The sequence below is a fragment of the Anabrus simplex genome, chromosome 2 (assembly GCF_040414725.1).
Source record: "Anabrus simplex isolate iqAnaSimp1 chromosome 2, ASM4041472v1, whole genome shotgun sequence".
NCBI lineage: Eukaryota > Metazoa > Arthropoda > Insecta > Orthoptera > Tettigoniidae > Anabrus > Anabrus simplex.
In genome coordinates this window covers 511,566,680-511,579,744 of record NC_090266.1, presented here as the reverse complement: position 1 = coordinate 511,579,744, position 13,065 = coordinate 511,566,680, and the positions used below count along the sequence as shown (strand labels likewise).

At 36.8% G+C, this 13,065-nt stretch overlaps 1 protein-coding gene across 1 annotated transcript in view; it reads right to left on the bottom strand.

Annotated features, from left to right (window-relative positions):
* The window catches only part of Ide (Insulin degrading metalloproteinase), a 644,148-nt gene that overhangs the window by 252,784 nt on the left and 378,299 nt on the right, over positions 1 to 13,065 (bottom strand). Inside the window, exon 15 of the mRNA XM_067140877.2 lies at positions 2,638 to 2,758. Within this exon, the coding sequence (XP_066996978.2) occupies positions 2,638 to 2,758 (121 nt within the window). The remainder of the gene's footprint in view (positions 1 to 2,637; positions 2,759 to 13,065) is intronic.

Here is a 13,065-nt window from a genome sequence, read left to right as displayed (position 1 = left end):
ACAAAAAAAAAAAAAAAAAAAAAAATGTATTTGGACAAGTTGCTTTACGTCGCACCAACACAGATAGGTCTTACTGTATTGTGAGACGTTTAGACCTATATTAATTTAAGTAGAAAATGAAGTGTATTGCAATTTGCCTAATATTTTTGTACCCTTTTTTTTATCTTTATGTTCCCTCAAATATTAATGTATTTTTGTTTGTTTGTTTTTTCATTTGCTCCTTCATTATGTTTTTTTAGCATTTTTTCAACTTATATTATGTAAATTATTTCAAATCTCCCCTCATTTTTCACTGAAGATGGCTCAAACGAGCCAAAACATGTTTGAATTTGTTTACTCCGTCTAATGATGGAATATTTATTGTATTGAATTAGGAGGATACTCTCATTTTTCACCTTTGTTAAGTGAAAACCGTCAATATGGAACGATTCTAATATCTTGTAATAATAATAATTTTACAAAGTGAGTTCGGCATGCAGTCACGAGCAAGCAGCTGTGAGCTTGAACACGGGAAACAGTGGTTTTGAGCTCCACTATCAGTACCCCTGAAGATAGTTTTCCATGGTTTCCCATTTTCACAGCAGGGAAATGCTGGGGCTGATGCTTCCTTCCCACTCCCAACCCTTTCCTATCCCATTGTCACCATAAGGCCTATCTGTGATGGTGCAATGTAAAGCCAATTTAAAAATTTTTTAAAATGTACAAAAACAGCTGCAACAAGACTCTAACTACATCGAGGTATGCAGACAAGTACGGTGACCATTTTGCCACCGCCCCGGTGGACTGCTGTGTAACTCTCCAAGCATATAATTATGCATTGCACTAAAATAGGGGATTCATCAATATTTCGGATATTATTAGGTTGCGGACCTGAAATGTATAAGTAAAATTTGTTCACCTTTTAGTGTTCTATCACCTCCACTTGGTCCGAAGTGGATCCAGTCTAATGACATATGAGCTAAATTTTTTCGAAAAGGAAAGCATATTGACATAAACCTTTCTACACAAGTTATTGTTGAGTGTCCAAAACAGGTACACTGAAGATCATTTAAATCAGTTGGACGCAGAGTCTAGCCTCTCCTTGTAAGTCGATGTAAGTCGAAATTGAAAAGAAGTGGCTTCAGATAAAAAGAAAAGATGGTACAATTGATTTAAAAACCTTTTTTGTTGTAGTTAAAAATAAATGCAATAGAAAGGAATAGCAAATATTATTGACAGTCATGTGAGTTGGTGAAAACTAGAGGGGTATGTATTGATACTTTAAAGCAGTAACATGTTCTAGGAAGGACAGTTCATGGATCATTACCGAACAAGGGGAGTGTATGTATGAGGATTTACAGAAGGCAGAATTATTCAGTTGAGAATATGTACAGTTGCATATAAGAAAATTGTCCAGGTAGAGGAGATGACTATTACTGGCACGAAGTACTGACATTTACCTATGATAGTACAAAGGTTGGAACTTTAATAGTGGCAACACTGCAGTAGACACACCATGCGACAGAACCTAATAATGTCGCTGACAGCACACGTTAGTTACATTCCTACCTTACCTTGAAGCACATGGACTCTTCCTTCCCACATCATGCACATGTTACATTCCTACCTTACCTCGAAGCACATGGGCTCTTCCTTCCCACATCATGCACATACAAACTGGTGAAAGAAACATAGCCTCGTGTTAGTTGGCGGGACGGTGTCATCAAGAACTGCAGGAGGCTTGCGGGGAATATGCACTGCCTTACAGAACAGTGGCACGGAGGGTAAAACCCTCCCATAAGGGACTCTAAAATGTGGCAGACATGTGTTGGCCAGGTTGTCCTAGTTACTGTCACATTGCTGGACACTGATTGACGCCATACAATTTGTGAGCTGGCCTGAGACACCGTATTAGTGCATACGACTGTGCTTCGTAACCTGAAGGAACGCCTGAGCGTGAGAAAAACTGCATCAAAATGGGTTCCGCGTGATTTGACAGAAATGCAGAAATGGTTACGATATGAAGCTGCTCGTAACTACTCGGAGTGCTATGAGCGCAAAGGAGAGGCTTTCTTATGCCGTATCATTATGCTGGATGAGACATGCCCCAAATCGTATGAGCCACAACTGAAATGCCAATCGAATGAATGGTGTCATTACGAGTCACCACGAAGACCTCAAGTTCGTCAGAACTCTGGCAATGTGAAAGTTATTGTTATTCTCGTGCACGACTGTGATGGTGTTATCCTAATGCATTAAGTTCCTCCACAATAGACAGTCAGTGCACAGTATTACTGTTCATATTTGGAACTCAACCAGAGACCAGGCTGAGAAAGAAACAGCAACACTTTCTGCAGAACTCGCACATAATTTTCCATGACAACGCTCAGTCACATACCAGCGTAGGCTGTGACCGATTAGTTCAGTCGATGGTGATGGGAATTGCTGTACCATCCACTGCAGACTTAAGTTCTTGTGACTTTCACTTTATTCTTATTCTTAGGTCATTAAGTACATCTCCATTAGGTTCAATAGATTGTAACCAAAGACAACTAAATACTGTCAGTTTTACACATGTATTTCCTTAAGTAATGAAAGCCTCATCACAGAAAGATTACAAAATACACCACGAAGTCCAATATAATCAGATTATCCTACCTTTGACACCTGCTAACAGGTCATCTTTTGTCCATGCAGCCTGGGCCAAAACAATAGTCAGAAATTTCATTGCATGTTGGTATGGCTGTTCAGCTTCCAAATTTTGCAGTTCACGAACATACTGTAAAACACAGAGGAAATTACCGTAACTGAAGAGCCTTCGTTAATTAAAAAGGAATATGGTAACATATTACTAAATGACATGCATCAATCAATGGTCTGTAAATGACAGATTAGTTCACTGTACTTGCAAACACAATGAGAAATGCAAAGATGCCTTTTAGTTAGTTTTAGACGGACATATTCACAAACAATACCACAAAATTATCACAGATGAAGGCTTAACTATAAATTACGACTTTTTTTTGGGGCAATTCTCCCTCCTGTAGCCATAAGCCACAAAACCTACTGTTTAATGAAGAATCCAAATCACAAGAATATTCTTAACCTAGTTGAGTACATAATATTATGTAACCTATCACACAGTATTATGAAATTTATGTATCAATAAACATGATGGATTCACTCCTTTACTTGAAAAAGCTGCCCCCCCCCCCCCCCCCCCCTCTCTCTCTCCATTAGTCTTACAATCTGCCAATCATTTTATACAATATCAAAAAGTCACCTTGTAGTTTCACAGGACTGGTGATATGATCATAACCACAAGACTTCCAGTTTTATTTTGGAATTCAAACCACATGGATGTGATTTTCATTTGAAAAATTCCACATACAGAGGCTAGGATCTGAACTGTGGCCACCTTAGTAAGAAGCCAGCAATGATGCCACACTGTTATCAAACCCTCCAATTAGTCGATCATTCTCAGCGTTACGAGCTTAGTACATTTTCATAGGAGCAAAGCGGTGGTGATCGTGGTAGTGTATTCGAAGTGAAAAAACTTGGGATGTTTGAAATTGTAGGATTTGATGTCTGGATTTTGGAAGGTTATGAAACCATCTTCTCAATTCTAAAGGTGAATGCATTTAATTAGATTTAGTTCAGTGAAAGATTAATGTGAATATGTTTTGCTCCAGTTCCTTTTTTATTTCCAAAATTAACAAGGAGGGGGAGAGAAAGGTGTTCCATTTCTTGTTCCGTGCTAAGGGTGTGCCATTTCACTGTCAGAAATCGATAGTTTATTGGAACTAAAATGGACGCAATTGCCATGACATAAGCAAATACGATGCATAAACTCAGTTATCTATGTCGATAAAATACAATATATGGCATGATCGAGGTAGAAAAGATCAAGGCAGCAGTGATTAAGACAAGTAAAAGTTTAGAATTGTTAAAACACTACTATTGAAAAACTGCAAATTGAAAGAGCAAACCTGAACAATCATATTGAGCTACAGATACATATCGCAAGCAGCAAGTTTAGACTTAGAAAGAAACTCGAGGGATTTAAGAAAGAAGATTTGCGACATATATATTAATCGAAGAACGCAGAAGTATGAAACCGTAAATAAAGCGGCAAGTTAAGAAGGTAGATAGCAAGAAAGGCTTATATTGCATCTTCAAATCAGCAAGGGAAAACCATTGATACAATTACCAAGAAGGAAATATTTAGGATATTGGAAATAACTAAATTAACGTATAAAAATAGCAATTATAACACAAATATCTGAAACAAAAGCAGACATTTTGGTAGTCTACAAGCGTTTTTAGAATTAAAGTTTAAACGATGGACTTGATATTGAGGTTACCATGTTAGAAGGCTATGGAATCTGTATCATGATGCAATTGACTTCATCTGTATTTATTTCTGTTGCATTTGCGCAAGACATGGCTTTTTTAAGATGTTCTAAGAAGACGATGGCCCGATGTCCGGAGGAGACTGACCTGAGGTGACGGCAAAGGAACCATACCTATCCCAGAGCATCTTAATGACCAGCGAGAGGATGTAATTGCCGTGCCCGAACTACAGATGTCCTGGAGCATCTAACGCAATCCTGATGGAGCAGATGGAAAAAGATAAGTCTTATTTATTAGCGCAGTAAATTAAATAAATCTTGCAGATTTCTATAATATCTTTAACGTGTTGTGATCGTCAAATTAGCTCAGGTATGTTAGATTCTCGTGAATTAATGATATATTTGTGTCGAAATGCAGGGATAATAGGTAGTCATCTGTATAACATAACCAATCTTTGGCTAGGATATGGGTGAAGTGAATAACATGTAAGTGCTATCCCAGTGACATTGAATCAAATGATGAGGTTATGATATATGAATTATGAGATCTATAATGATATAGTAGTTAAAAGGGCTAATATCTTGTAATATGGAGATCGTACACAGTGCCGTATATGATCAGAATTGGACTATATCAGGATATGAGAGTAATATGAAGTGAAACGGAGATTGATTGAGAAGAAATGGATTAATCAAGTGGATAGATGATGGTTAGAGAATTCTGTGCGTCAAGTTAAGATATATATGAAGGTTATATGCAAGTGAAAGAAGAAATATGATATTGAGATATGAAGAAAGTGATATATGAATATGAAGAAGAATAATGAATTGCGATATGTATTGTTCCATCGATAAGGATGGAAATAGTTTGTTATGAAGATAAAAATAAGAAGGTTGATGCAATCCAGGGTTAGTAATGTACTTGATACCATGATGTGTGATAGTTAATAGGTATTCTGTATCCAGCATGTACGAAAACGTATTATGAAGTTTATAAGGGGTTAAGGCCCTAGTAAATCATCAAGATAATTCATTGTAGGGAAAGTTGACTAGGATATTGATGAGAAATTAGCCCATATCTCTACTATAAGTTGAATATTTGTTGAACAAGTACATGGCACTTATTTAATCCTATGCACAAGTATGATAAGTTTTTTCACATATAATTCCAGAAGGTAATGAATGATAGAGACTTCATGAACAGTACTCTATACCTATTTTAATAAATAACAGTATGTGAGGTGTTGGAATTTAATGAATTACCTGACGATAGATTTCGTCAGACACATTTAGATAATTAATCTAATTTGTAAGACTTATGAGATGAATGATATCCATTTAAGCTGATAATTGATAGTAGATATTAATACAGAGAATAGCACATAATGTGGCTGACTTATTATCTTTTTCCTCATGCATCCATGAAGCAGAATACCTGAATAATAAATTTTATCCTCATCCTAAATAACCAAATAATTAAAGAAGATATAATTACAAAAAGTAATTGATGATGAAATGTATTATTTCCCAAGAAGATTTGTAAATATTTTGAGAAACTTTAACTGAAGTTAGGGACATTTTCTTTCATACAGATAACTAATTATGCAAAGATATCCACGTGATTTCATTTCCATGAGTTAAGCCTTACAGAATTATTCCAATGTTCTATTGTACACAATTATTATTATTATTATTATTATTATTATTATTATTATTATTATTATTATTATTTCAACTTAATCAAAGATCTTTGATACAACGATGGAAGTTAATTAATATGAATTTTCAATGAATATAGTAATTCTTTTCAATGATATTTCATTCTTTTCCTTAATTTTCTAGATTCTAAAATAAACAGATTTAACAAAGATATTGGCATTTACGTTCATATTCTAGCACAAGCACCGTAGTCATATAGTCGTCCTTAATTAAAGATATTTTCGGAATTCTTTGACAATAACTGATAGTTGGTGCGGTGGAGACGTCCATCGGCATTGGCAATAGATGAAATATCCATAGGCCAGAATACCCTTTGCATTTTCTCCGAATCCACTAAATGAAGATAAAAATTGGAAATTGGACCTGAGCAAGCAAGTCTGGATTTCTTCGCGACCCGCCCTGGATGCAGGAAAGGCCCAAAGAAAAATTGGTGCTCCAACGTGAAGCTAAAAAGAGAAAATGAAGGATGGCCAAAAAACAAAGAAAAACTGACGCCAAATGTTGGAACTAAACGAGAGAAAAGAAGGATGACCAAAGAAAAATTATGCCTGGACGTGAAGACTTGAAAAGAAGGGAAGCCAAAGAGAGAAAAAAAAATTGGCAAGAAAGAGAAAGCAAGAAAAAGAGGATGCAAAGAGACAAAGAAAAATTGACAAACAATAAGAAAGGAAGAGAGTAAGAAGAAGGCATATAAGAGAAAGCAAGAAAGAGAAGGCAAGAGAGAGATGGCAAACAAGAAATATGGCAAGAAAACCAAGGAAAAATTTATGCCTAACCTGAAAATGGTGAGGAAGATAAAAGAAGATTTGGAAATAAACGTTGGGAGTTAGAAAAATAAGAAACGGATAGAGCCATTATATAAATATAAATTGTGAAACCCAGTGTTAAAGAAATAAGAAAAAAAGAGACAGATATAAGAAGAAAACTTGATTCAGCAATAAAAATAATGGACGGTAATAATTGTACCGCAAGGGTACACCCGCCCCGTTCATTTAAATCAAGCACCTTGTGAAATGACATCTTACACTTAAAACTCAAAACAACTAGAGCAAGAAGTTCAGACTTTGATCAAGAGATGTCGCTACTAAAACGATAAAGTAATTTAGTATTCCTACGTTCACTACTCTGAATTGATTGTCTTTTGTTTTTGGCATGTTAATGTTGTCAACACTTCGGACCTTCTGCCACCAACTTCAAAAGTGGACAATAGGAAATTTCCTGTATTTAATTTTCAATCAATTGGCGTTTTCTTCTACATATTTAACTATCCAATAAAATTTAGGGGGTGTGTCTGGTTTTACCCCAGCTCTCTCTCGAACCTTCCTCTCGGGTAGAAAAGATGGCAATTTTTCGAGCTACTTTGTCTTCTTGATCATCCAGTGTACTGAATGTGTACTAAGAGTAGAGGCGGGGGTGTTTCGCCCTTAATTGAGCAGTCCTGCACAATACGGTAATGGCAGCAATGTACTAACTAGGTGATAGCCTCTGAAAGCTAACCCGAGGGGAAGGTTTCCAGTCTTTAAGAATGTAACTTTATGTTTCCGATCTCCAATAATGTAAACTACTTCTTGAAATGTAAATCTCCAAACTAGTCTATAAACTTAGCCGAAATTCGGGAACAGAGAGTGTGTCACGCTCTCGAGTTCCCGATCTATTTGTTTTTGAGGTAACTATGATTTTGTAACCGTATTCTATCTGTAGCCTAGTAAAATTTTCTCCATCTAGTCATCTCAGTAGTATAGGATTAGCCTCTGTAACGTCGGGCAGTAAGCCCAACTAGGGTTGTAAAATTTTAAGTGTCAATTTCACGGAGTGCAAGCGACTGCCTCCACATCATCTTGGATTCTGGGCCAGTAACTTTGACCTGTGTGTGTTTTCTTCTACCCACCCAGCCCCGGTAGAATGAGTATTCAATACTCTTGTAAAACTTAATTATTTCTGTTAAGTGAGAGTTTAAGGCAGTGAATTCTGTTTGAACTCTTAAATGTAGGTTGTGCCTCGAGAGGCCTGGAAACTGTAATTTTCAGTGAGCAAAGATGCTCAGGTTGTAATGGTATAAGTTTAGGAGCGCAGTCTCCTAGATATTCATAGAGCATTGACGCTCTTTCTTTTTGTGGAAGTGTTATTAAAACTCTCTAAAGGAATGTGGGAGACCTGTCTCCTTGTCTTTTGTATGCACGGAGCAATGGTGCTCAAATATCATTTGTAAATTGGAGCTTCAAGCTCAGATGTTTGACCAATTTTGTTGGTTTTCCGATTTCTCTCGCCTTGTATGTAAACTACTGTACCTGAAATGTTGTTCCGTCGCCGAGCGACTTGCTTTGTTAACATGTCACATTGAAAAAAAAAAAGGAGGAAAGAAATATAACTTTAATTTCAAAGCTTTTAATAAATTTTCTGATTATAGTAGATAGACCCGTTCATGTCCGCACCTTCTTTCACCTCTGCCAACCACGGAATCTACGTAACAATAATAAACAAAATATTGCTGCACCTATAGCCAATAATCATGACATGACAGAAACTACAATCCCCATAACCTTGACTCAGGAAAAGTTACATTGTGAAAAACAAAATGCAGGTGAATCATATTCAGTTCTTTGGAGAAGCAGAAGAAGAGACAAGCTTCCAGAGTTACCAGTATTCATACAGAAGCTGCTAAGAAAGAAAAGGAAGGAAAAACATACGGTTCTGGTGACTTTCAGGTAATGAATCAGGAAGAAAACGTCACTTGAACTTTGCTTTAATTTTCCCAATTGTAATTTTACATTAAAATCCCGTTTTCCTCCCACAATGTTCTGCTAAGTGTAACAAATTTTGTATGGTATATGTATGACAGCTATACTAGCAAACCTGCATATGGAATTTTTATTACACAATTTTTTTAAAGTAGCAGGAATTTTTAAGTTAAACATTTTAGAACATAAAAACGTAATTACAAATTTCCATTATCATGTCAATTATATTTCATGAAAAAAATGGAATTAAAAATTTCCCCCCACCCCCATAAAGAAATATTGTGGAAAAACTATTAATTGTGTATGAAATAAATGTTCGTGATATCTCTACTTTTATGTAGGTGACATTCCCACAAAGTTTCGTGAAAATCCATGCATTAGGTAAAAATATCTGTTTGCCCCAAGAGTGTCACCTTAAACCTGGTTGTCCTGTATCTGAATGCTGCGAGAAGTCTACATCAGGTCCTGTAATGGTGTTCTATATTTCTATACTTTCTGTTCATCTTAAACACAGTATCTTGTTAGTAGTTTTTAAAAAAATTGATCTTTTATTCCCTCCATTGTTAAATGACTAAACTATGTCACTACATGAAACATGCAAACCAACAACACAGTACACAAGAACCTCGTTTATCCGGCCCTCATTAACCCGGATCTCCGGTTTATCCGGATCGAAAATAATAAAAATTTATTTTTACCCGTACAGTATTTCTTTTATGGCATCGACTCTTCTTGAATGTCTTTTCCACCAAGGATAGTTAAGGACAGGAATTGGAAGTAATTCGGCCATGGTCTATCAAAGGTACCATCGCGGCGTTCGCCTGGAATTGAGAATGGGAAACCGCGGAAAAACATTCCCAGGACGGCGGAGGTGGGATTCAAACCCACGTTCTTCTGAATGCAACACACTATTCATTCAATGATGGTGAATTCGAAAATGAAACTGGCGCTCCATCAGAAGAAACAATAACTCATGGAGAGGCAACAATGCAACTGGACAAACTGATGGCCTATTTAGAATCCTTGATTGCAACTACACCGGCCGGCAGAACTTTTGTTAGTAAAACGTCTTCATGATTGTGTTGTGCACAAATGCTATACAAATGTAAAACAGAAAAACCTCTCACATTATTTTAGTGCATAAAACAGATTCGTAAATTTACAAAGTGTTCTGATATTTTTTTGTATAATTGAAAAAGGGTATTACTGTACAACTTATGTTAATAGATTATATAACATGTACTGTATTTGTTTTTTTAGTTTTTCCGGATTATCCGGATCAGTTCCGGTCCCACTTAATCTGGATAAACGAGGTTCTTGTGTACTGTAACCTGTAGCACATGTGCTGACTCCCTGACCTTGGCTCGCCCAGTCACTTGCTACTGTATATGCAATGCCCGCTAGATCTCTCCTATACCAGAAGTGAAGAGTAGTGTATGAGCCACAGTTTCACATTCTACTTGCAGACAAGGACAGAAGAAAAACTGACGCATTAAAGAAATTAGTGAGTGATCAGAGTTTTGAGGGCAGGCAAGTCAAACCCCAGATGTGGGGATGCTGCCTTATAGACAGACATACATTTATTTAACTTTTTAATATACTGAATATACACTGAAAAAATCCTTGTACAATTCCATATTTAATTTAGTATTATTTCCTGTTTCGTAATTTTCTCCAAATTCTGGAGCAGGATATACTCTTCTGCCCTGCGTTTCGCAAAGATTAATTCATTTTTGTGCTTGTTGTTTGTAGTGTATATTTCATAGAGGACAGTTATGGTTCTGGCAAGTTTATCTGTAGTGTGTGTGTTTTGGATGGGAGAGTAATGGTTCTGCTGAGCTTATTATGTTCCTTGCGTTGGTTTCTAGCACTCCAGTTCAGAGTAAATTACGGTTTCTTTAATTACCGTATAATCTCAAATATTACCCACACTGTTCTTTTCGAAAATATCGCTTCCAAAATTGGGTCCGGGTCTTATTTAAAATTTTGGGAAATTTATCTTTCTGAATGCGCGTAAATCGGGCATTAACGCCAGCACGGCTTGGCTACAATGCTCTCTCCGCTCTCAGTATACGCTACTTCCGCGCTTGGCATCAGTCTCACGCACGTTCTCGGAGTATCAACATGAATTCCACAAAGCGTTTGCGATCTTTTACTGTGAGTGAGAAACTCAAAGTACAGTAGTTCGGGAAGCCAAAATTATTGGAAATCGTGCTACCAATAGGAAATACGATATTGACGAGTCATTTATTCCCAATTGGAGAAAGAAGAAAAATGTGCCATTAACATGTAGTGGTGATCGTAGAGCTTTTCGTGGACTGAGTGTACAATTTCCAGAAATTGAAAAAAAAAAAAAAGGAGTTACAAAACAGATCAATAACCAGCTACAGGTGTTCATAAATAGATGTCTGTGTCGCATAACAAATGTGAGGTGGCCAGACATAATCTCTAATGAAGATCTTTGGACCATGACCAATCAGCAGCCGATTGACATCCAGATCAAGGAGAGGAAATGGCGCTGGATCGGCCACACATTAAGGAAGCCAGATGGAGCTGTTGAGAGGGCGGTGCTGGACTGGAACCCTCAAGGCACCAGAAAGCGAGGTCAGCGAGGATGATCGAAAAGGAAATCGCAGAGGTTGACAAGACCTGGAGCGAAGTGAAGAGAAAGGCCAGGAACCGTACTGTGTGGAGAAATTTCGCCCTATGCTCCAGAGGGAGCAACAGGAAATAAGTAAGTCACTCTTTTGTCGGAAATCAAGCTCAGAACCCCGTGGTATATTGAGGATTGAGTTAAGAATAGTTGAAATACAAACAGAGACCAGTAAGGAGACATTGTGTCAACAGCTGTGAAGAGGAAATGTCATACATAACATTTAGTCCGGAAAACGTCACAGTGGAGGCCATGGAATAACTTAAAGCAATGAAAGGTCAACCATCAAGAAGGCGTGTGCGAAGTGACGTATCATATGTGTTTGAAAGAATAAATAAATGGTAGAATGTTTTCCTTTGCAAAACTCTGTGAGTGAAGGGAGTGACTGTAATGTCAAAGTTCCTCAAATGTCAGAAACATGCGTAATGGAGATCATAATATAACAGTTTTTATATGAATCATGAAATGCGAACCAATTATTGTTGTGAGATAATTTAAATGGAATTTTGTTGTTTCCTTGACAATGTACGAAGGAAAGCAGATAGAAGATTGATATTGAGAATAGATTTGACGTACTGTATTCTGAAGAATTGAGGAAATCAGTAGAATTTTAAGATATTATATAGCTTAAAGGAGGGTAATAATTGATTATACGGCGCCAATACATGCAGGCGAGTGTCAGTAAATGAAAGTGTGGATGTAAAGTCTGTTTAAACTCTGTCTAATATAATATGCACAAGTTTCAGGGTTGGAGAACGACAAGATTGTTAACAATTATGATCCAGGATATCAATAAGATGGAGATGGGCACTTAAGCTAAACTGGGATCCTGATGGATCCGAGCTCTGCTGGGATGACCGAAATAACATAAAAACAGATGTCCAGAAATATTACAACCTGAATGATGGGATGAACGTCAGTGTCTCCAAACGTTAAGTACCCAAGTATTGTCTTGCCCTATTCTATTTGTAGTAGCTTATTGTAGTATTAGATTTGTCATCACATGCAGGTGACTTTTAAGAAAACGACTTGAATAACGTAACATGTTGGTCGTTGTTTATTATGTGAAGTGTTGGTCTGACCGTTAACGAGATAGGATTTCGGTTCATCGCCAGCGTTTAATAGGGATAGGCGCGATTATGTTTCATCCGTTGCTCTTATACTATTTGAATAATTGTGGAAGTTAATCATGGTAAGGTAATATCGAGTGTTTGCAGTTAAGCCTGTGAATGAGTGTATGTATGGCATGTTGTTAATGTTGTGATCCTCTCAAATAATTCACTCAGCAGAATGAGTTAACGAAGTGTTTGTTTATTGTGAGTTGTGCTATCTTCATATGCGTGGTGTTAAAGATCTTCGATACCTTTGCTTGTATATTCGCGTAATAATGCAGATGTGGTGCACATTTTGATGAAGTATGGCGAGTATAGAGTCGACTGAAATAATAACAGTAAGTTATTTATTAGACCACCTAATCAATACAAAGTCTAGTCTTGGATGATTTACATAAATTTGTTAACTAATAGTGGTACTTGTTTCGCCTTCCCTGAAGGCATCATCAGTCATAGTCTTAACCTTAAATTAAAAATAAGCATCTAAATAACATGTAATAATGAAATGATTT